Source organism: Coregonus lavaretus (genome assembly GCF_964263955.1).
Source record: "Coregonus lavaretus genome assembly, chromosome: 23".
In the NCBI taxonomy this organism is placed as follows: domain Eukaryota; kingdom Metazoa; phylum Chordata; class Actinopteri; order Salmoniformes; family Salmonidae; genus Coregonus; species Coregonus lavaretus.
Genome location: NC_140010.1, coordinates 24,031,716 through 24,055,402, shown reverse-complemented (window position 1 = coordinate 24,055,402; position 23,687 = coordinate 24,031,716). Strand labels below are relative to the sequence as shown.

Genomic DNA, 23,687 nt, shown 5'->3' with positions numbered 1-23,687 from the left:
AATCGGTGCAAAATCGGCATACTCAGGAGGAATGTGCATGGTGGGAATTTGGTTCGGACTTTCCACCGTCGTTGACCCTACGGAAACACCTACACACCGCCCGACACACTGATCAGACCATCCCTTGAGAGCCCTCTGTTGCCATGAAATGTTGGGGTCATGAGATGTTAACCAGGGAAGCCCCAACACCACGGGAACACAGGAGAGTCAATCAAATACAACTGTATAATCTCCTCATTGCCCTCCTGCGTCTTCATCTTAAGTGGCGCTGTGACCTCCCTAATCAATCCCGACCCCAAAGGGCGGCTATCTAGGGCATGGATGGGGAAGGGCACATCAACTGGTACAATAGGAATCCCTAACTTATACGTGAACCGGCGATCGATAAAATTCCCAGCTGCGCCTGAATCTACTAGCGCCTTTTGCTGGGAGTGAGAAGAAACCTCGGGAAACACAACTTTAATACACATATGTACAACAGAGAGCTCTGGGTGAGTTGGGTGCTTACTCACCTGGAATGACTCATCAGTGCGTTGCCTACTGCCTCGATTCCTAGGAGACCCTCCCCAGCACCGAACCGCAGTGTGTCCTCTGCGGCCACAGTTGGTGCAGGGGACGGCCTCTCTCCTGGTCTCTCTCATCGTCTCCCTAGCACCAGCACCCCCAAGCTCCATAGGGCTTGGCTCGGAAGTGCTGGGGGATGGAATGGACGGCCCCAACTCCGGACGTCCGCGGGTAGCCAACAGGGTATCTAGGCGAATCGACATGTCCACCAGCTGATCGAAGCTTAGGTTGGTGTCCCTGCAGGCCAACTCCCGACGAACGTCCTCCCTTAGGCTGCACCTGTAGTGGTCGATGAGGGCCCTCTCATTCCATCCCGCGTTGGCAGCCAGAGTCCGGAAGTCCAGTGCGAACTCCTGCGCGCTCCTCTTCCCCTGTCTGAGGTGGAACAGACTTTCACCCGCCGCCTTCCCCTCTGGGGGATGATCGAACACCGCCCTGAAGCGGCGGGTGAACTCCGCATAGTTGACTGTAGCGGCGTCTATTCCCCCCCCACTCGGCGTTGGCCCACTCCAGTGCCTTGCCGGACAGACAGGAGATGAGGGCGGACACGCTCTCGTATCTCGAGGGCACCGGGTGGATGGTTGCCAGGTAGAGTTCCACTTGGAGCAGGAAACCCTGACACCCGGCCGCAGTGCCATCATAAGCCCTCGGGAGCGAGAGCCGAATCCCACTGGACTCCGGAGGTGAAGCGATGGGTATAGCTGATGGTGGTGGTATCGTTGGAGGAGGTGTGGGCAATCCTCCTCTTTCCCATCGCCTCAAGGTGTTCATCACCCCTTCCATGACGGTGCTGAGATCCTGGATCATGGCCGCTTGTTGCATAACGCGCTCCTCCAGTGATCCAGCTGGCACCGCCGCTCCTGCTGACTCCATGGTGGTGTGTTATTCTGTCACGCGACGTGTATGCGGTAGCGAAGTCAAAAGCAGGACACAGAGCGGCTGGCAACGTTTTTTACTGAACACAGTAAAATCAACGTACAAACAACAAACCTCCAAACAGGGAGGAAAGCACAAAGACCAGTACATACAGAACTGCCGGAATGACAACAAACAATAACACACAAAGTACCAATGAGAGACAGGGGTAAATATAGGGAATACAATCCAACAAAATGGGAAACAGGTGTAAACAATAAAGACCAAACAAGACAAACACCGAAACATCGATCGGCAGCAGCTAGTACTCCGGGGACGACGAACGCCGAAGCCTGCCCGAGCAAGGAGGAGGAGCAGCCTCGGTTGAATCCGTGACATACGCAAAACGACACCGGATTCAAAACTTTGAATTTTTCAATTTAAATTATTATACAAAATTCTTGCAACCAATAGAATGTTATTTATATGTGGATACAATCTTCCCAGCTCTGCAGATTTTGCTGCGAAGAGACAAAATCATTAGATCATTTGTTTGGTACTGTCCATTTGTAGCTTGTTTTTGGTCACAGGTCCAGGAATGGCTGAATAATTGTAAAATTTACCTGGAGCTAACCCTGCAGATAGCATTACTGGGTGATCTGAAAAGTCATAGTCAATCGATCAATAATATAATAATACTTTTAGCAAAACAAAAAAAAATCAATTTACAATCTGTAGAAACAATGAGAATAGAAAGGTTCAGAACGTTTGTGAAACATCACTGTACAGTTTATATGGATGGTGTTAAGAGATAGATGGGAGGGGTTGAATGGAGCTGAAGGTTGGAACTAATAACAACTAATAACAACAAGATAACTAATGTAAAACATACTGTGTCCATAAGAAGTATATAGGTTATAGGTTAAGAACTTTTGTGAAAGAGGACAGTTTGAAAGATATGGCATATAGAAGCAAACCGGATGGAAATCATGAAAATGATCGGAGAGGTTGAGGGTAGAGGAAATTCAGGAGTAAAAACAAACAAAAAATAACTATTGGAAAATTGACTGTGTCCATAAAATGTATATAGTATGTATAAGCTGGAAGTAGAGGCCTAGTTTACTCCAATTAGGGGAGGGGTGGTAGGGTTAGAAAGTAATTATGGAAAATATATATATTTTTAAATGTGTATATACTGTATATGTATGTATATGTATTGTGTATGTACTGTACCAGTCAAAAGTTTGGATACACCTACTCATACCAGGGTTTTTCTTTAATTGTACTATTTTCTACATGGTAGAATAATAGTGAAGACATCAAAACTATGTAATAACACATATGGGATCATGTAGTAACCAAAAAAGTGTTAAATAAATCAAAATATATTTTGTATTTGAGATTCTTCAAATAGACACCGTTTGCCTTGATGACAGCTTTGCACACTCTTGGCATTCTCTCAACCAGCTTTATGAGGTAGTCACCTGGAATGATAATCCATCCACCTGACAAGTGTGGCATATCAAGAAGCTGATTAAACAGCTTGATCATTACCCAGGTGCACCTTTGCTGGAGACAATAGAAGGCCACTCTAATATATGCCGTTTTGTCACACAACACAATGCCACAGATGTCTAAAGTTTTGAGGGAGCATACAATTGGCATGCTGACTGCAGGATTGTCCACCAGAGCTGTTGCCTGAGAATTGAAGGTTAATTTCTCTACCATAAGCCGCCTCCATCGTTGTTCTAGAGAATTTGGCAGTACGTCGAACCGGCCTCACAACCGTAGACCAAGTGTAACCACGCCAGCCCAGGACCTCCACCACCGGCTTCTTTACCTGCAGGATCATCTGAGACCAGCCACCCGGACAGCTGATGGAACTGAGGAGTATTTCTGTCTGTACTAAAGCCCTTTTGTGGGGAAAAACTCATTCTGATTGGCTGGGCCTGGCCCACCCATGGTTGCACCCCTGCCCAATCATGTGAAATACATAGATTAGGGCCTAACAAATGTATTTCAATTGACTGATTTCCTTATATGAGCTGTAACTCAGTAAACTCGTTGAAATTGTTGCATGTTGCATTTATATTTTTGTTCAGAATATATTCTATAAGCTGACAGATGGTTATCTACAGTAGGCTTATGTTGTCATAAAGTGCAAATTTAAACAAATATGAACTCTTACTGAATTCTTAATCCCATAAAAGGATAAAAACATTTTACATGTATGCTTTCTTCTGAGAAAAACAGCACCCAACCCTCAAATATGCGAGTACAACTTAAGTTCAACTTAATGTATTTCTACCGTCCTTCCCCAATGGGCTCCAAACATTACTTTCTTTACGTTAGACAGATATTCCAACTCTAGCAATTAATATGCTAAGTGGTAAAATCCTTCACAATGTCACTTTTAATTTTAATCTTTCCGCGTTTAAACCTACGTTCCTCTGTGCACATATTTTTTTTTCTCAGTGACAGCTGGTACGCAGTCTTTTTTCAGTGAAGTTTTCACTGGCACCTAACCCAATGTTTTTACCAGTTGGTGACCCATAGGGGTTGAGCAGGATTCAGGGAGGACATACAGAGTGGCCACCTCAGAGAATGTCTTTCCCAGTGAGCTGAAATGCATAGCCCCATAGCAAATGCCCTTTGACGCATGCAACCCAGCTGGGAAAACACCTTTCCTGCCACTCCTTAATTAGAACAAGCATGGCATATTATTTTAGCTAACAGAGTAAAGTTTCTGTGAAGACCTGACGGTACACGTACTGTACATGTTCCTAATGTGCCCCAAATTGAAAATGTAAAAGCCTTAGATATTAGCCTATGACTTAGAATAATTGATTGATGTGGGTTAAAGCATCTCCAGTTCCATTTCTGGCTGGTTATTTGAAAGTTTACTCAAATAAGGTAGCATACGAAAATGTTGTCTTGTTTCCTTTAGGATGAATTACTATTTGTGATGTTTGCTGGTGGAAATATCCTCTCTTGATGATGTCAGTGATTATTTGATGAATGGGTTTTCCTCCCATACAGAGACAATGTTGAGCTTTGTGGATGACATCCTGTCTGGGGCCAAGTCTCCGTGTGTGATGCTTGGGGATATCCCTGACCTCCTGACCTCCTCCGTCAGCATGATCATTCGCTGCCTGGAGCCAGACACCACTTACATGTAAGTTACTGTACCATTAGCAATGGATGTTTATCTCTTGTGTTAGAAATGGAAAATACTATATCATCATTATCACCACTCAGATAATACATCAAATATACAGTACATAACTAACTTGTAAATGCATTGCTTGCCTCCTTCAAGCTTGATTTAGCAAGCAGTGACTTGAATGTAAGATATCTGAGAAAAATACAACAACAAAAAAGTGAAAAAGGAAAATGTGAAAATGATTCATTTGAGGAATTGCACAATATTGTTATTTTTACCTTTATTTAACTAGGCAAGTCAGTTAAGAACAAATTCTTATTTACAATGACGGCCTACACCGGCCAAACCCGGACGACGCTGGGCCAATTGTGCGCCGCCCTATGGGACTCCCAATCACGGCCGGTTGTGATACAGCCTGGAATCGAACCAGGGGGTCTGTAGTGACGCCTCAAGCACTGAGATGCAGTGCCTTAGACCGCTTTTTGGGTTACTGGATAATATCAAACTAGCTAGCAATCCTCTGAGAGTAAAGACAGAACCTGGGAAAGCATATTTCCTAGAACTCTATTACTATATTACAACTATGCTGTCTATTGCGCTGAGGGAAGCCCTGTCCTTGGCCTAAGCCAACTTCCCTGGATGTTCCGTGGATGTGTACGTACATGTAGGTGTTATCCAATGGAAACACAGTCTACATGAAGGGAACAACAACCAGTTTGCAGGGGAGAGCCTGGAATCACTCCCCAGTCATGTGCATGTACTTCTTTAAGACAAGTGTTTAAAATATGTTTCAGACAGCTGGGGAAGTAGCTCATACTTTGGAACAGCTTCAAAGTGCATCAATGGAGCACTTAATGCTAATAGCAGAAACAAGAATCACAAGATCAAGAGATTAGGTGCACTAACAAACATGACAGAGAAATACCTTGTCCTTGACAAAATGTGCACTATTTGAGATGTTATTTCAATATACATATTTGTATTTTTTTATCACAAATATGCAAAATTCAACATTTACACTGGAAGTATATAATAATGACTTCTAATGTTTATAAATTGCAAAATGATAAACCCTATAACAAACTATTTGGGAGGTCTTTGTGTACCCCCCCCCCCCAGAAAAATAATTATATATATATATATATATATATATATATATATATATATATATATATATATAATATTAGGAAGGTTCAATTCACATTCCGGGAAACGTGTTGAGTTAAGTGAGGTCATTGCCAGGTGTAATGAAAGTAGTTTATGGTTATTCTGTTTCTGTGCTACTGGACATTACAGTGTGTATTGCTCCTGTGTTTGTTGTAATGCAAGATGATATTGTGGTGATGTAAACCCATGTGAGGTCAATCTTGTACTGCCTGGTGGCCAGTGTGTTTTTAATGACCGCATGGAACGTTTGACTGTGTGTTTAAGGTCAATCAGTATAATGAATTGAGCCATGCTCTGAGAGTTATAAGTTCCCCTGGCACCCCTCCACCTTCTCTCTCCTTCCTCTAGCACTCACACTCTGCACCCTTCCTCATCCGACAGCCTGCTATCCTCCACACATGTAGCCACTTACCTCATACATGCTCCGTAAATGGGGTATTCATAATTAAAAGATTACACAAAGGAGGGAAGGGGGACAAAATATCATCTTGAGCACGTTGTCTCTTCGAATGGTTCTGATTTATAGGAATATGAGGATTTGGCCGGCAGGGATGTAGCTCAGTTGATAGAGCATGGCGTTTGCAACGCCAGGGTTGTGGGATCGATTCCCACGGGGGGCCAGTATGAAAAAATCAATAAATGTATTCACTAACTGTAAGTCGCTCTGGATAAGAGCGTCTGCTAAATGACGTAAATGTAAATAAGTCTGGCTGCACAACCGATTTGCAAACGTACTGCAAATTGAGAAATCATGTGACTAAACTGAATAAAAAGAAAGTATACTATGAAACAAATATAGATTATATAAAGAATGATAGTAAAAAGTTTTGGAGCAGTTTAAATGAAATGTTGGGCAAAAAGGCAAACACATCTCCATCATCCATTGAATCAGATGGCTCATTCATCACAAAACCCACTGATATTGCCTATTACTTTAATTATTTTTTCATTGGCAAGATTAGCAAACAAACGCTGACACTACACATCCAAGTATAACTGATACAATTTTGAAAGACAAGCATTGTCATTTTGGAATTCCGTAAAGTGAGTGTGGAAGTGGTGAAAAGATAATTGTTGTCTATCAATGATGACAAGCCACCGAAGTCTGACAACTTGGATGGAAGATTACTGAGGAGAATAGCGGCCAATAGTGCCACTCTTATTTGCCATATCTTCAATCTAAGCCTACTAGAAAGTGTGTGCCCTCAGGCCTGGAGGGAAGCAAAAGTAATTCCGCTACCCAAGAATAGTAAAGCCCCCTTTACTGGCTCAAATAGCCGACCAATCAGCCTGTTACCAACCCTTAGTAAACTTTTGGAAAAAAAGGGTGTTTGACCAGATACAATGCTATTTTATTGTAAACAAATTGACAACAGACTTTCAGCACCCTTATAAGGAAGGACATTCAACACGCACGGTACTTACACAAATGACTGATGATTGGCTGAGAGAAATTGATGATAAAAAGATTGTGGGAGCTGTTTTATTAGACTTCAGTGCGGCTTTTGACATTATCAATCATAGTCTGCTGATGGAAAAACGTATGTGTTATGTCTTTACACCCCCTGCTATATTGTGGAGAAAGAGTTACCTGTCTAACAGAACACAGAGGCTGTTCTTTAATGGAAGCCTCTCCAACATAATCCAGGTAGAATCAGGAATTCCCCAGGGCAGCTGTCTAGGCCCCTTACTTATTTTCAATCTTTACTAATGACATGCCACTGGCTTTGAGTAAAGTCTATGTATGCGGATGACTCAACACTATACACGTCAGTTACTACAACGCGTGAAATCACTGCAACACTTAACTAAGAGCTGCAGTTAGTTTCATAATGGGGGGCAAGGAATAAGTTGGTTCTAAATATTTTTACAATTAAAAGCATTGTATTTGGGACAACTCATTCACTAAACCTTAAACCTCAACTAAATCTTGTAATAAATAATGTGGAAATTGAGCATGTTGAGGTGAATAAACTGCTTGAAGTAACCCTGGATTGTAAACTGCCATGGTCAAAACATGTTGATACATAAGTAGCTAAGATGGGGAGAAGTCTGTCCATAATAAAGTGCTGCTCTGCCTTTTTAACAACACTATCAACATGGAAGGTCCTACAGGCCCTAGTTTTGTCGCACCTGGACTACTGTTCAGTCGTGTGGTCAGGTGCCATAAAGAGGTACCTCGGAAAATTACAATTGGCTCAGAACAGGGCAACACGGCTGGTCCTTAAATGTACACGGCGAGCTAACATTAATAATATGCATGTAAATCTCTCATGGCTCAAAGTGGAGGAGAGATTGACTTCATCACTACTTGTTTTTGTAAGAAGTGTTGACATACTCAATGCACCGAGGTGGCTGTTTAAACTAGTAGCACACAGCTCGGACACCCATGCATACCCCACAAGACATGCCACCAAAGGTCTCTTCCCAATCCCCAAGTCAAGAACAGACTATGGGAGGTGCACAGTACTACATAGAGCCATGGCTACATGGAACTCTATTCCACATCAGGTAACTGATGCAAGCAGTAGAATCAGATTTTAAAAAACAGATAAAAATACACATGGAATAGCGGGGGCTGTGATGAGACACACACAGCACGGACACACATACACATGATGAGACACGCACTCTACACACACATACACATGGATTTTGTATTGTAAATATGTGATAGTAGAGTAGTGGCCTGAGGGAACACACTTAATGTGTTGTGAAAAGTGTTATGAAATGTAATTTCATGTAATATTTAAAATTGAATATAACTGCCTTAATGTTGCTGGACCCCAGGAATAGTAGCTGCCTAGGCAGCAGCTAATGGGGATACTTAATAAATACAAATACAAATACAAATCTTTACATAATTTTTCTTCTGGTCAATTTCCTTGTTGGCAGGCTATTCAGCTCAGTTGTTACAGACGACTTCAGTTATTTTCAAAACGTTTCCTATATTCATAAAATGTCTCTATGCCTGTGCTGTACAGTTACAAAGCACTTAATTATTTCTTCAGGATATCTGTTGAAGTGCATTGCAAAATATTTCAGGCCTCACAGGTTTAGCTTTGGTAATTTAAAAATACAATTTCAGCTCTGTACGTTCCAAAAATGATACCTAATTTTACGCATTACTTTAGTTATCTTATTGTCTTGAGACCAGACAGTGACCTCAGTGTCTTATTGGTCAAGCTGTATTGTATTGTACAGTGCATTCGGAAAGTATTAAGACCCCTTGACTTCTTCCACATTTCGTTATGGTAGAGCCTTATTCCAAAATGTATTACATTTTTTGTTTTTTCCTCATCAATCTACACACAATACCCCATAATGACAAAGCAAAAACAGGTTTTTTTTTTAAATAAAAAAACTGAAATATGACAATTACATATTCAGACCCTTTACTCAGTACTTTGTTGAAGCACCTTCGGCAGCGATTACAGCCTCGAGTCTTCTTGGGTAATGACGCTACAAGCTTGGCACACCTGTATTTGGGGAGTTTCTCCCATTCTTCTCTGCATATCCTCGGGGGACGTTGTCCTGTTGGAAGGTGAACCTTCACCCCAGTCTGAGGTCCTGAGCACTCTGGAGCAGGTTTTCATCAAGGATCTCTCTGTACTTTGCTCCGTTCATCTTTCCCTCGATCCTGACTAGTCTCCCAGTCCCTGCCGCTGAAACCATCCCCACAGCATGATGCTGCCACCACTATGCTTCACCATAGGGATGGTTCCAGGTTTTCTCCAGATGTGACGTTTGGCATTCAGGCCAAAGAGTTCAATCTTGGTTTCATCAGACCAGAGAATCTTGTTTCTCATGGTCCGTGAGTCCTTTAGGTGCCTTTTGGCAAACTCCAAGCGGGCTGTCATGTGCATTTTACTGAGGGGTGGTTTCCGTCTGTCAAGGATTCTGCCGAGGCTGCTCCTCCTCCTTGCTCGGGCAGGCTTCGGCGTTCGTCGTCCCCGGAGTACTAGCTACTGCCGTTCGATGTTATCGGTGTTTGTTTAGTTTTGTCTGTATTGTTTACACCTGTTCGTCATTATGTTAATTGTTTCCCTTATAATTACCCCTGTCTCTCATCTGTACTTTGTGTGTGATTGTTTTCCCCTTCACGGTTGTCTATTTTGTGAGCAGGTTATTTCCTCCCTGCGTGGAGTTATTTTCTGTGTCCTTTTGGTTCCTTTTCGTATTTAAAGTACGTATCCGAGAGTTCTGTGTCCTGCGCCTGACTTTGTTTACCGCATCTCACAGACAGTCGTGACAGAATCACACACCTTACCATGGAGTCAGCAGGAGCGACGGCACCGACTGGATCACTCGAGGAGCGCGTCCTACAACAGGCAGCGATGCTCCAAAATCTTGGTGCCGCTATGGATAACGTTATGAACACTTTGGGACGATGGGAGAGAGGAGGTTTGCCCACACCTCCTCCAACGATACCACCACCATCGGCTACTCCTATCGTCTCACATCCGGAGTCCAGTGGAATTCGGCTCTCGCTCCCGAGGGCTTATGATGACACCGCAGCCGGGTGTCAGGGTTTCCTGCACCAGGTGGAACTTTACCTGGCAACCATTCACCCGGCACCCTCGGGATACGAGAGCGTGTCCGCCCTCATCTCCTGTCTGTCCAGCAAGGCACTGGAGTGGGCCAACGCCGAGTGGGGAGGGATAGACGCCGCTACTGTGAACTATGCGGAGTTCACCCGCCGCTTCAGCGCAGTGTTCGATCATCCCCCGGAGGGGAAGGCGGCGGGTGAGCGTCTATTCCACCTCAGACAGGGGAGGAGGAGCGCGCAGGAATTCACACTGGACTTCCGGACTCTGGCTGCCAATTCGGGATGGAATGAGAGGGCCCTCATCGACCACTACAGATATAGCCTGAGGGAGGACGTTCGTCGAGAGTTGGCCTGCAGGGACACCAACCTAAGCTTCAATCAGCTGGTGGACATGTCGTTTCGTTTGGATACCCTGTTGGCTACCCGCGGACGTCCAGCGCTGGGGCCGTCCATTCCATTCCCCAGCACCTCCGAGCCGAGCCCTATGGAGCTCGGGGGTGCTGGTAGTAGGGAGGCCAGGAAGGAGGCTGTCCCCTGAACCAACTGTGGCCGCCGAGGACACACAGTGGTTCGGTGCTGGGGAGGGTCTCCTCGGATTTGAGGCAGCAGGCAGCGCACTGATGAGTCATTCCCGGTGAGTAAGGTCCCAACTCACCCAGAGCTCTCTGCTGTTCATATGTGTATCCAAGTGATGTTTCCAGAAGTTTCTTCTTACTCCCAGCAAAAGGCGCTAGTCGATTCAGGCGCAGCTGGGAATTCTATCGATCGCCATTTCTCATATAAGTTAGGGATCCCTATATTACCAGTCGATGTGCCCTTCCCTATCCATGCCCTAGATAGCCGGCCTTTGGGGTCGGGATTGATTAGGGAGGTCACAGCGCCACTGAAGATGAAAACGCAGAAGGGTCATGAGGAGACTATACAGTTGTATTTAATTGACTCTCCTGCGTTTCCAGTGGTGTTGGGACTTCCCTGGTTAATATCTCATGACCCCAACATTTCATGGCAACAGAGGGCTCTCAAGGGATGGTCTGATCAGTGTGTGGGGCGTTGTGTAGGTGTTTCCGTAGGGGCAACGACGGTGGAGAGTCCGAACCAAATGCCCACAATGCACATTCCTCCTGAGTATGCCGATTTGGCAAGCGCCTTCTGTAAGATGAAGGCGACTCAATTACCACCTCATCGACAGGGGGATTGTGCGATAGACCTCCAGGTTGGCGCGGCGCTCCCTCGCAGCCATGTGTATCCTCTGTCTCAGGAGGAGACGGCTGCTATGGAGACATACGTCGCCGAATCCTTGAGACAGGGATACATACGGCCTTCCACTTCTCCTGCGTCCTCAAGTTTCTTTTTTGTGAAGAAGAAGGATGGGGGTTTACGCCCGTGTATTGATTACCGTGGTCTCAATCAGATCACTATTAAATACAGCTATCCTCTCCCTCTGATTGCTAGTATGACAGAGTCATTACACGGGGAGCGCTTCTTCACAAAATTGGATCTCAGGAGCGATTACAACCTGGTGCGCATTCGGGAGGGAGATGAGTGGAAAACAGCCTTCAGTACCACCTCGGGTCACTATGAGTACCTCGTCATGCCATACGGTCTAATGAATGCTCCTTCAGTCTTCCAATCATTTGTAGACGAGATTTTCCGGGATTTGCATGGACAGGGGGTAGTGGTGTATATTGATGACATTCTGATATACTCCACTACACGTACCGAGCATGTGTCCCTGGTACGTCGGGTGCTGGGTAGACTGTTGGAGTATGATCTGTATGTGAAGACAGAGAAATGTCTGTTTTTCCAGGAGTCCATCTCCTTCCTGGGACACCGGTTGTCTGCGTCAGGGGTGGAGATGGAGATTGACCGCATTTCAGCCGTGCGTAATTGGCAGACTCCAACTACAGTAAAGGAGGTGCAGCGGTTTTGGGGTTTTGCCAATTACTACCGGAGGTTTATCCGGGGTTTTGGACAGGTAGCGGCTCCCATTACCTCCCTGCTAAAGGGGGGCCCGGTGCGTTTGCAGTGGTCGGCTGAGGCGGACATGGCGTTTAGTAATTTGAAGGACCTGTTCACCTCAGCTCCGGTGCTGGCACATCCGGATCCCTCTTTGGCGTTCCAAGTCGAGGTGGATGCGTCCGAGGCGGGGATCGGTACTATACTGTCTCAGCGCTCGGGCACGCCTCCAAAACTCCGCCCCTGTGCTTTCTATTCTAAGAAGCTCAGTCCGGCGGAGCGCAATTATGACGTGGGGGACAGGGAGCTGCTAGCTGTGGTCCAGGCCCTGAAGGTGTGGAGACATTGGCTTGAGGGGGCTAACCAACCTTTTCTCATTCTGACTGACCATCGTAACCTGGAGTACATCCGGGCAGCGAAGAGACTGAAACCTCGTCAGGCTAGGTGGGCCATGTTTCTGGCCCGGTTTGTCTTTAAGATCATGTATATCCCCGGGTCACAGAACGTTAAGGCAGACGCCCTGTCCCGACGATATGACACAGAGGAGAGGTCCATTGAGCCCACTCCCATACTACCGGAGTCTTGTCTCGTGGCACCGGTGGTGTGGGAGGTCGACACGGAAATCGAGCGGGCGTTACGTACAGACCCTTCTCCCCCAGAGTGTCCAGAGGGACGGAGGTACGTGCCGCTCGAGGTCCGTGACCGACTGATTTATTGGGCTCACACGTCACCCTCCTCTGGTCATCCTGGTATTGGTCGGACGGTGCACTGTCTTAGCGGGAAGTACTGGTGGCCCACCTTAGCTAAGGACGAGAGAGTTTACGTTTCTTCCTGCTCAGTGTGCGCCCAGTGTAAGGCGCCTAGACACCTGCCCAGGGGGAAGTTACAACCTCTCCCCGTTCCACAATGGCCGTGGTCTCACCTGTCGGTGGATTTTGTCACGGACCTTCCCCCCTCCCAGGGGATACCACGATCTTGGTCGTTGTTGATCGGTTTTCTAAGGCCTGCCGTCTCATCCCTATGCCAGGTCTTCCTACAGCCCTACAAATGGCCGAAGCCCTGTTTACTCACGTTTTCCGGCACTACGGGGTGCCTGAGGATATAGTGTCTGATCGGGGTCCCCAGTTCACCTCTAGAGTGTGGAGGGCGTTCATGGAACGTTTGGGGGTCTCGATCAGCCTTACCTCGGGTTTTCACCCTGAGAGTAATGGGCAGGTGGAGAGAGTAAACCAAGATGTGGGTAGGTTTCTGAGGTCCTACTGCCAGGACCGGCAGGAGGAGTGGTCGGGGTATATTCCCTGGGCAGAGATAGCCCAAAACTCACTCCGCCACTCCTCCACTAATCTCACTCCTTTCCAGTGTGTGTTGGGCTATCAGCCTGTTCTGGCACCCTGGCATCTGAGCCAGATCGAGGCTCCTGCGGTGTACGAGTGGTTTCGGCGCTCTGAAGAAACCTGGAACGCTGCGCATGTCCATCTGCAGCGGGCTATCAGGCGGCAAAAGGCGAGCGCCGATCGCCACCGCAGTGAGGCTCCGGTGTATGCACCGGGAGATCGGGTCTGGCTCTCGACCCGAAACCTGCCCCTTCGCCTACCCTGCCGGAAGCTGGGTCGGCGGTTTGTGGGGCCATTTAAAGTCCTGAGGAGATTGAACGAGGTATGCTATAGGTTACAACTGCCCATTAATTACCGCATTAACCCCTCGTTCCATGTGTCTCTCCTCAGACCGGTGGTGGCTGGTCCACTCCAGGAGAATTAGATACGAGAGGCTCCTCCGCCCCCGTTGGACATCGAGGGGGCTCCGGCGTACTCAGTCCGTTCCATCTTGGATTCGAGGCGTCGGATGGGGGGCCTGCAGTACCTCGTGGAGTGGGAGGGGTACGGTCCGGAGGAACGGTGCTGGGTCCCTAGGAGGGACATCCTAGATCCCTCCATGTTGACTTCCACCGGAGTCATCCGACTCGCCCTGCTCCGCGTCCTCCTGGCCGTCCCCGAGGCCGGGGTCGGCGCACGGCTGGAGCCGCGCGTCAAGGGGGGGGGGTACTGTCACGGAATCAGCCGAGGCTGCCCCTCCTCCTTGCTCGGGCAGGCTTCGGCGGTCGTCGTCCCCGGAGTACTAGCTGCCACCGATCTATGTTTTGGTGTTTGTCTAGTTTGTCCTGATTGTTTGCACCGGTTTCCCATTATGTTATATTGTATATAACATATACAATATAACATAATGGGAAACAGGTGCAAACATGTATCTCATTGGTTATTGTGTGTGATTGTTTTCCGTTAGGTCGGCAGTGCTGGTTGTATGCGTTATTTGTTCCTCCCTGTTTGGAGGTTTGTTTTGTACTTTCTTTACTGTGTTAAGTGAAGTACGTTCTGCCAGTTGTTCGGTGTCCTGCGCTTGACTTCGTTTCCCGCATACACGTCACCTTGACAATTTCGAGTCTCATATCAAAGGGTCTGAATACTTATGTAAATAATGTATTTCTGTTTATTATTTTAAATCATTTGCAAAAATGTCTAAAAATCTGTTTTCACATTGTCATTATGGGGTATTGTGTGTAGAATCATGCGGAAAGAAATGTATTATATCCATTTAAGAATAAGGCTGTAATGTAAAAAATGTGGAAAAGGGGAAGGGGTCTGAATACTTTCCAAATGCGCTGTATGCATAGCCATGAATACACTTCATACATACAGTGCATTTATTTTAGGTAGACACAATACATGTATTTCACAGATACAGTCGCTAGTGAAAGTCTACACACCCCTTGCACAATATTCATATTTTGTTGCCTTAAAATGAAATCTAAAAAGGGATTACATTTGATTTTTGTCCGACCGATCTCCACAACCCACTCCACATTTCCAAAGTTTAAGAAAAATTATAGAAAATGTAATGAAAAATTAATGAAAGATTTAAAAATAAGAAGTTAATACTTGGTGGAAGCACCTTAGGGCAACGTACATCCATTGTTTCTGTCAAAATTGCTCAAGTTCAGAATCAAATTCAATCACATTTATTTTATAAAGCCCTTTTTTACATTGGAAGTTTTCACAAAGCACTATACAGATACCAGCCTAAAACCCCAAAGAGCAAGCAAAGCAGATGCAGAAGCACAGTAAATTTGGTTGAGAATCATTGATGGGCAGCAAAATTAAATCCTTGTCTCTTTTGATCCTGACAAACGCCCCATTCTCTGCCGGTAATAAGTATACCCATAACATGACACTGCCACCACAATACTTGAAAATACATAGGATCAACAACATTGCATTCACTCTACATTTCTGGTAAACATCATATAATTGAAAAGCATCAATCTGGTATGTTTTTGCAAATAGAAACGGGTAAAAAAACATGATGCTTATGTGAATACATTGCATTCAATGGGGGGGAAGATTAGTGTCACAATATTGATGCTTAGAGACAAGCATCAGAGGCATGATTCTTAAGTAAACACATTGCATTCTATGGGGGGAAGATTAGTGTCACAATATTAATGCCTAGAGATAAGCTTCAGAGACATGCTGCCTAAGTGAATACGTTGCATTCAATGAGATTGATGCATAGAAATGCATCAACTAGTTGACACATAAGTCAATTACATTCATGTCTGTTGGATTTCTCTCTCTATTCTCTAATCCTCCCTCCCTCCTTCTCTCTCCCTCTCTTTGCTTCCCTCTGCCGCTCTCTCTCTATGTCCTCTTTATCCCCCCTGTCTCTTCTGTCTCCCTCCCTCTTCTTTCACCCCTCCACCCTCTCTTTCCCTAACGCTTCCGATGAATGCAAGTCTACACCTGACCATGTGAAATGTAGTCTTAACAGTGAAAACTTGCTCCTGTGGAGAACAAGGCTTTTCTTCCATAGAAAAGCATTACCTAGAGCCCTTACATAACCATGACACCCACCGTGGACTGCGATTGAGCTAGCTAACCGTTCTTGTACTCAATCCATCGTGACCTTATAGTTATTCCCTGTGTTGAGGTTTAGCTTCCTGTGGTAACAGGAAGTGGCTTAATTCATCCTTGTCATGGTAATTCATTCTCTCCCTGCAGTTACTCAAAAACACTGTGTTCCATCCTCTGTAGAACGATCAATTCTTAAAGTAAAGACTTGAAACTCAGGGCATTGTTAAAGAGTGTCCCCAGGAGGTGGTACATTGAATTTCAGCTTCCTGCGATTACATTCAGTTACTTAATTGGTGGTCATAGGGGTGGTTTTGATTAGTTACAAAAATGAATTGTCCTAAATGTTACATATTTGTGACATTACAGGGACTGTTATGACCTGGCATATGACATTTGAAGTAAATCGGCCCAAAAATATTTTTGACCTCCATTGAACTCAATGGTCTTGCAGTACTAGAGAGGCTCTGTCTGTCTGACTGTCTGTCTGTCTGTACGTCTGTCTGTGAGTGTATAAGTCTGTCTGTCTGTTTGTCTGTGAGTGTGTCTGTCTGTCTGTCTGTCTTTCTGTCTGTCTGTCTGAGTCTTACACCAATTTACCCATTTTAGATTTATCACCACCTTTTTTGCCTTGAATGCAATGTATTGACTTATGCATCAAATCAATTGATGCCTTGCTTTTTGCATGAATGCAATACATAGACTTTTATGCATCATTATCCAGTCTGTGGAGGTGGGAGAGAGGGGGCAGAGGGTGAAAGAAGTGAGAGAGAGAAGAGAAGGAGGGGGGTTAAAGATAATATATATATAGAGAGACAGAGGGAGGGAGGCAAATGAGGGCGGGAGGGAGAGAGAGAGAGAGAGAGAGAGAGAGAGAGAGAAGAGGGAGATGGAGAGGGAGGTTAGAGAATAGATAGAGAGATAGAGAGAGAGAGATAAAGGGAGGGAGAAAGGGGAAAGCGAGAGGGTGAGGGTGAAGGAAGGAGGGAGAGGGAGAGAGGAGGTAGAAAGGATGGGGATAGGGAAAGAGAGGAACATAATTAATAGAAGAGAGAAAGAGAGAGAAGGAAGGAGAGAGAGGGGGAGGGAGAGAGAGAGAGAAGAGAAGGAGGGGATAAAGAGGAGGTAGAGAGAGAGACAGAGGGAGGCAAAGAGAGGGAGAGAGAGAAGAGAGAGAGATGGAGAGGGGGGATTAAAGAATAGAGGTAGAGAGAGGGTGGGGTGGAGAGTGAGATAATGAGGGAGAGAGGAGGGAGAAAGAGAGAGAGATAGAAGAAAGAGAGAGGAAGGGAGAGAGGGTGACGGGGTGAAAGAAGGGGAGGGAGAGAGGGAAATAAAAGGAGGGGGGTAAAGAGGATATATATAGAGAGAGAGTGAGATAGGCAAAGAGAGGTAGAGAGGAGGGAGAGGGGGATTAGAGAATAGAGAGAGAGAGAGAGAGAGAGAGAGAGAGAGAGAGAGAGAGAGGGAGAGAGAGAGAGAGAAAACCGACAGACATGAATTCAATTTACTTATTTGTCAACTACTTGATGCATATCTATGCGTCAATCTCATTGAGGCAGCAAAATGTGAAGACTGTGCAAGGGGTGTGTAGACTTTCACTTGGCACTGCACCACTGCAGGTGGTAGTTGTTAATGTTTCCTTCCACTAGATGGCACTATAATTCAAGTAAATGTTTTAACAACCGGTTGCACTTGCTTTGTAAATGTAGCCTATTGTCAGATTTTTATTAGCATTCTATCACATTACAACAGTCAATAAGAAAATGTAATGATTTTTTCACTTAATTCAGGGTCATTTTAATTTGTCTTTTCACAGCCTGAAAAACTAGCAGTTGCACAAACTGTATTATTGCAGTAGCATGCACTCCCATTGCAATGAACAAACACTAGTTATATGTGTTGGTCTACAGGTTTAGGCTCTGGGCAGTGGACAACACAGGCCGTCGCTCCAGCCCTAGTGAGGTCACCATCAAGACCCCCTGCCCTGCTGTTGATGACGTCAAAGCACAAGGTGGGCTTTCTCATGCATGGATGGACAGTATCTGTATCTTGGTTTTCAGACTAATATTCTAACAGTAGTTACTAATCTGAAAACTTGTAGAGACACATGTGTCTTGCCTCCACATACAGTACTGAGATCAGATCTGTGTTGTTGCAGAGATTGCAGACAAGATCTACAACCTTTTCAATGGTTATACAAGTGGCAAGGAGCAGCAGACGGCTTACAATACGCTGATGGATCTGGGCTCTCCCACCCTGCACCGTGTGCTCTACCACTACAACCAGCGTTATGAGAGCTTCGGAGAGTTCACCTGGAGATGCGAGGACGAACTGGGGCCCAGGTATTTACACTATCTGTCTCTGTCTCTGTCTCTGTCTCTGTCTCTGTCTCTGTCTCTCTCTCTCTCTCTCTCTCTCTCTCTCTCTCTCTCTCTCTCTCTCTCTCTCTCTCTCTCTCTCTCTCTCTCTCTCTCGCTCTCTCTTTCTCTCTCTCTCAGTCCAAGAATATCGAGGCATATTGGTTAGGAAAGCACAACTACCACCCAATCAACTGTCTAGTAGCATCAAAATCCATTCCCACCTGGGTGGTGAGACTTGTTTTGGTTGTGTTGTAAACACAGACTGGTTTATAATAGATTCCAAGTACAGGCTTTGATTGTAGACGTAGTTTGTGTAAATTAGGTCAAGTGGAAATTCATTAAAACTGATTGGAGCAAATTCTACCTTTGACATCCGTCTGTCCATTTACCACAAGCAGGAAGACCCCCTAACCCCTCACTGGTTGTTCAGTGCAGATAAGTACTATAATGTGAAATTGTAGCTAAATGTTTTAAAAACAGAGCCGTGTCTGTTATAAAATGTCTACATACAGTTGTCCGTAGATGCACAGTGAAGCAGGTGAAACTGATTAAGACGTCCTTGACTCCGAATAAGGGCCTTAGCTTCAAATTAAAGGTTGTTTTTAAGCCCATATAGGAAGGGTTGATGTAATTGGTTTGCTTCTGAAGTGTTCTATTAAAATACACTGACATTAGCAGCCCCAAATTTTCAGATGGATGATTCATGTCAAGAAAGCACCGACCTTAGATGAAACCAAAGCAAGTGCATTTGAGGTGAGGGTTGGGGGACTATAAACATGGGTTTAGATTAACCAATTGGACATTATCTTGCTAAACACCATTATAGTGTTATGGAGGGTGGCTACCTTTTAAGTTGCTACATACTGTAAGACTATTAGCTTGTAAGCATGTTGGGCAGGATTTTCCATGTTGTTATGGTGTGTTGTGATTGTGTAAGCCTGCTGTCTCAGGAAATGTGTTATAGGTGTTATTGAAGAGATGTATTTGTAATGTATTCTTAAAAATGTAAATGAGAATAATATGAATAGACATGATTTGCATTGGACCTTATGTGTTGGGTGCGCTGCCATTGTAGCTTTGTTGGAGAACCCCCATCACTTGTTTACTTGTTCCATACCCTCTGTCTCTCTAGCATTTCTGAAAGGAACAATTTACCACTTGAATCAAAACAATGAGATTTTCCTTTCCACACACAGCAATACAAAGCAGACAACATCGCCTGTAACTGGGCATGTCTCCAGAAATGACTTTCCTTGTTATGAAATCCTCGAATTCACTGGGGTTTCCCTGTTACAAACAATGTGAACCATTTAAATGCAATTTTCATTAGCTAGTCAAAATACAGATAATAGTCACCCACTCGGCCCCTGACTAAATGAAAACGTGTTTCAGCAGAGTAAACAATATGTTAAAATAAACTGGTGAAGCAATGGATCTATCTTTGAAAAGCAGGGGAAATATTCCTCTCCCGGCTTTTGTACGTGTCATATCTCACTGACGAGTTAGGTTGGCCCCTGTCAGAGAACATTTTTGTTGCTTTTTCCTGCAACATCGCATGATGTTCATGCCAAACATAAACTTACAAAGTCTGTCTCCCGAGCCCGACACTTCTCTCCATGTCCCGATCTTGTCATCGCTACGGGACTACCCATCTCTAAAGGCATGGGGCTGGTTGTTGACTTAGAAATGTTAGATGTTGGCTTGGTAGGAGAAAATCCTATCTTGAACATTTCACTCCCCCTCTGTCTCCTTGCCTGTACAGCCCAATAACTGACAGTTATTTTTATGACACATCCTAATTAGGCAATTTCCTGCGATGCTAAGTATTGTTATGGTTGGATTTCTGTTGATGACATGACAAGTGGTGCTCATGTTTTTGTGATTTTTAATTTTTCAGTTAAAAAGGGCCTAATTTAATCAAGGCTGTTTGGAAGATATAGGGATTTTCCTCAGACATTATTTTACCACAATTACTCTTCCATTATCTCATGTTGTGGATGAGGACTGGACTGTCCTACCAACAGATATACTCTATATCTGGTTGTTGGGTATGGACGACAATACATGTACTAGTACTGTGCCATTAAAGTCCAACAGTTTACTTTCATGCGACACATGAAATTGCGTGCATTCATAAAATGAATTTCCTGATAAATGGACAATAAAGTTATCGGATCGCATTGTATTGTATATCTGTGTAACACAGAGACAGAGTCATCATAGTGGTGGTTTCCTAGCGTCATGGATGCTATTTTGATCCAGTCCCTGGTCTCTGTGACTGTGGCTGTCTGAGGAATGCAGCTGATTGTTTCCTCTCCGACCAGTGAAAAGCAGTGGAGTCAAGGAGATTTGAAATAGGGGCCCTGGCAGAGTGGGAGAGCTCCAAAATGTACCCTGGAAATGTGAGGCCATTTTCCACTTCTATACATGCTGGGATTTATGGTGACAACCGTTGCTATTTGCAGCCCAAAACGTTTTCTTGAATAATGTAAGCATAACAAACCGCAAGGTTTTTGTTTTAAGCAAATAAACATCAAAATTCCTTAAACCACTGAAATGTGGCAAGATATTAGAAACATAAATACATTTAGAAAAATTATATAAATGACAGCACCCCTTCTACACAGATACATATTATTTTATAATGACTCAATATGTCTTTGAATTTTGACATCGTTAAAGTACCATTATATTATTTTCTCAAGAGTTCTCTGCAGATAATAAATTGTGGGTATTTAAGCTGTTATTCTGCCCTATTTGACTAGCATCTGCAAATGGGATGTTGCTTAAGTGTCTCTATGTAAACATAACATAGGCTACAGACACAGTAGGATCCAGGTATCCAGTATCCAGGGCGGCAGGTACAGTAGCTTAGCGGTTAGAGCGTTGGGCCAGTAACCGAAAAGTCACTGGTTCGAATACCCGAGCCGACAAGGTGAAAAATCTGTCGATGTGCCCTTGAGCAAGACACTTAACCCTAATTTGCTCATGGGGCCCGGTACTTCTATGTAACCCTGTAAAACAGCACATTTCAATGCACCTATCTGGTGTATGTAACATTAAAACCTGTTCCTAGTTTGAAATAGAAAATCTAAATATGAGGATGTGTAATATTACAGGCTCAGCTTTCCCCTATTGAATGCAAAAACCTGGAAATATGACACTCCATTACAGTATGTCCTTGTTTGGAAAGTCTCACCTTGTGACACTTAAAGCACACTAACAAGCTGTCATTGCACCCTGTGCCTTGTCTAACAATGATTAGCAAGTTAAGAGGTATGTCTGAAAACATTGGATTCTGTGGATCATATTCTTAGGAATGCTTTGAATGTAGGAGTTGGGAGGGATGACAGTATTAAGAGAGAATGTGTTTTTGATTAATAACAAAAATGTCTTGTGGGTCGACAAAAATGTCTCACTATTTACATTGCAGTTTGGTGGTCCTGGTTTGGCCAGTGAGTGAGGTGAAGCCATGTCTGAGGAATCAGGCACTCTTTCCATCCTGTAAAGTTGCTGTTTCTGTCAGCCACTTATCCTGGAGACAGCTTCATCACTTTCAATGTCATCACTATCTGAACATGGGTGGACCATGTACATGTTATGAAATTGATGAATAACAGTCAAGTATTGACCTAAGAAGAAGTTAATTCAATTATTTATTCCACCTCATGCCCAATCCCCTACTGAAGGGAAGAGGTGGGTTTAGAGTCTGTCGTATTATGATGTAGTGTAAAAACAATGGTGAAGCCGCAATGTGTGATTTATGAGTGACCCGCTCTATCCAACATTTGATTTGCCTCATTTAAGGTGAGAACACCAAATACAAAAATTGTACCTCACTCCAAACAGAGGTCCATATTTTGTGTATTAAGTATTTCTATCAATCTTACTTTTTCTTCTTGTTCTTTTGAGCTAAATTCTACAAGAAATCGAGATCAACAAATATGGAAGGGCATTAAGACATGTTCTTTTGTGTGAAGGCCTTGTCTATGTACGGTATAATTTGACTTGAGATAAATTGTATATATTATGTGTTAAAGTAACGGCCCAGTGAAAATCTCACTTTTAAAAATTAATATTCTGTTAACTCATATCCAAATAATGTTGTTGACTCGTCCTATACCCGTATTTGTGGCCAAAGCATAAATGGGATGGGAAAAAAAACACTTAATAAACACCACCTCAAACTTGTATGTCTAATAGACCATTTCATCTCCCTAAGGAGGATGAGCTGGCCAATCAGCGGTCTACTTGCATGAATATTTTTAATGACCGGTACACCACACCATTCCAACACAGAAACACTTATTTTTAACATACTTAGTTACTATTTCACTCATACTGTAAGTAATTATAGGTCATATTTCATAGAAATCTGGCAACACTGGGCAGTTACTTTAACAATCAGTATGTCATAATTACCAATAGTTATCCATGTTAAAGACAACTGTATATGTCATGCCTATACTGTGTATCACTGTGGCAGGTGCAATGGACCATAGACTTCCATTCAATACTTCATAAATAGTTTGCTTAGGAGTTGTTGTGTTGTGTTCCTTTGCAGGAAAGCATAACTGTTTTAACCCTTATTTACCGTTATAGTGTGTGTTTGCTGAGGAGTGCTTTGTTGTGTTCCTTTGCAGGAAAGCAGGTCTGATTCTCTCACAGCTGGACGACCTGAGTGGATGGTGCAGGGCTCTTCTCCAGGAGCCCAAGATCGGCCTTCGCAGGATGTCCCTCAAGTATCTGTCCTGCCGCTACACAGACACCAAGGCCTTTGGTCTCAACTGGGTAGACCTGGGCCAGGATGTGCGAAAGGCCTGCGACGAACAGAACCTGCCAGTCATGTACAATGATTATGGGGAGCCCAAAGAACGTTGAATGTCACACAACAAATAATGGTTCTTGGGGAGTTGGAAGTGTGCTTTTTGGGATTATCTTCATGTCTGCTTTTTAATTATTGTGTGTTCTAACCCTTATTTACAGTTATAGGAACCTGATTTCAAGGTAGGGTGTATTTGAGAAGCGAATAGGGTTTATTTCAACAGTTAATAGAGCAAGGTATAACAGTAATGCTTTATTGCATTTAGACAGCACTTTTCATGACTTTTAGGAAATTTGGAAGTTGCACCAACAATCCCGTCCCCAAAATGTAAATATTATGATGA

General features: G+C 44.3%; 1 protein-coding gene across 1 annotated transcript in view; it reads left to right on the top strand.

Moving 5' to 3' along the window:
* LOC311098782 (astrotactin-1-like) overlaps nt 1–23,400 on the top strand; it is a gene marked incomplete at both ends in the record, with an annotated part of 287,871 nt that extends 264,471 nt beyond the window's left edge. The window contains 4 exons of the mRNA XM_084139347.1: nt 4,459–4,594; nt 18,070–18,170; nt 18,318–18,501; nt 23,163–23,400. Of these exons, the coding sequence (XP_083995473.1) occupies nt 4,459–4,594; nt 18,070–18,170; nt 18,318–18,501; nt 23,163–23,400 (659 nt within the window). The remainder of the gene's footprint in view (nt 1–4,458; nt 4,595–18,069; nt 18,171–18,317; nt 18,502–23,162) is intronic.
* Nucleotides 23,401–23,687: the final 287 nt, after the last annotated feature.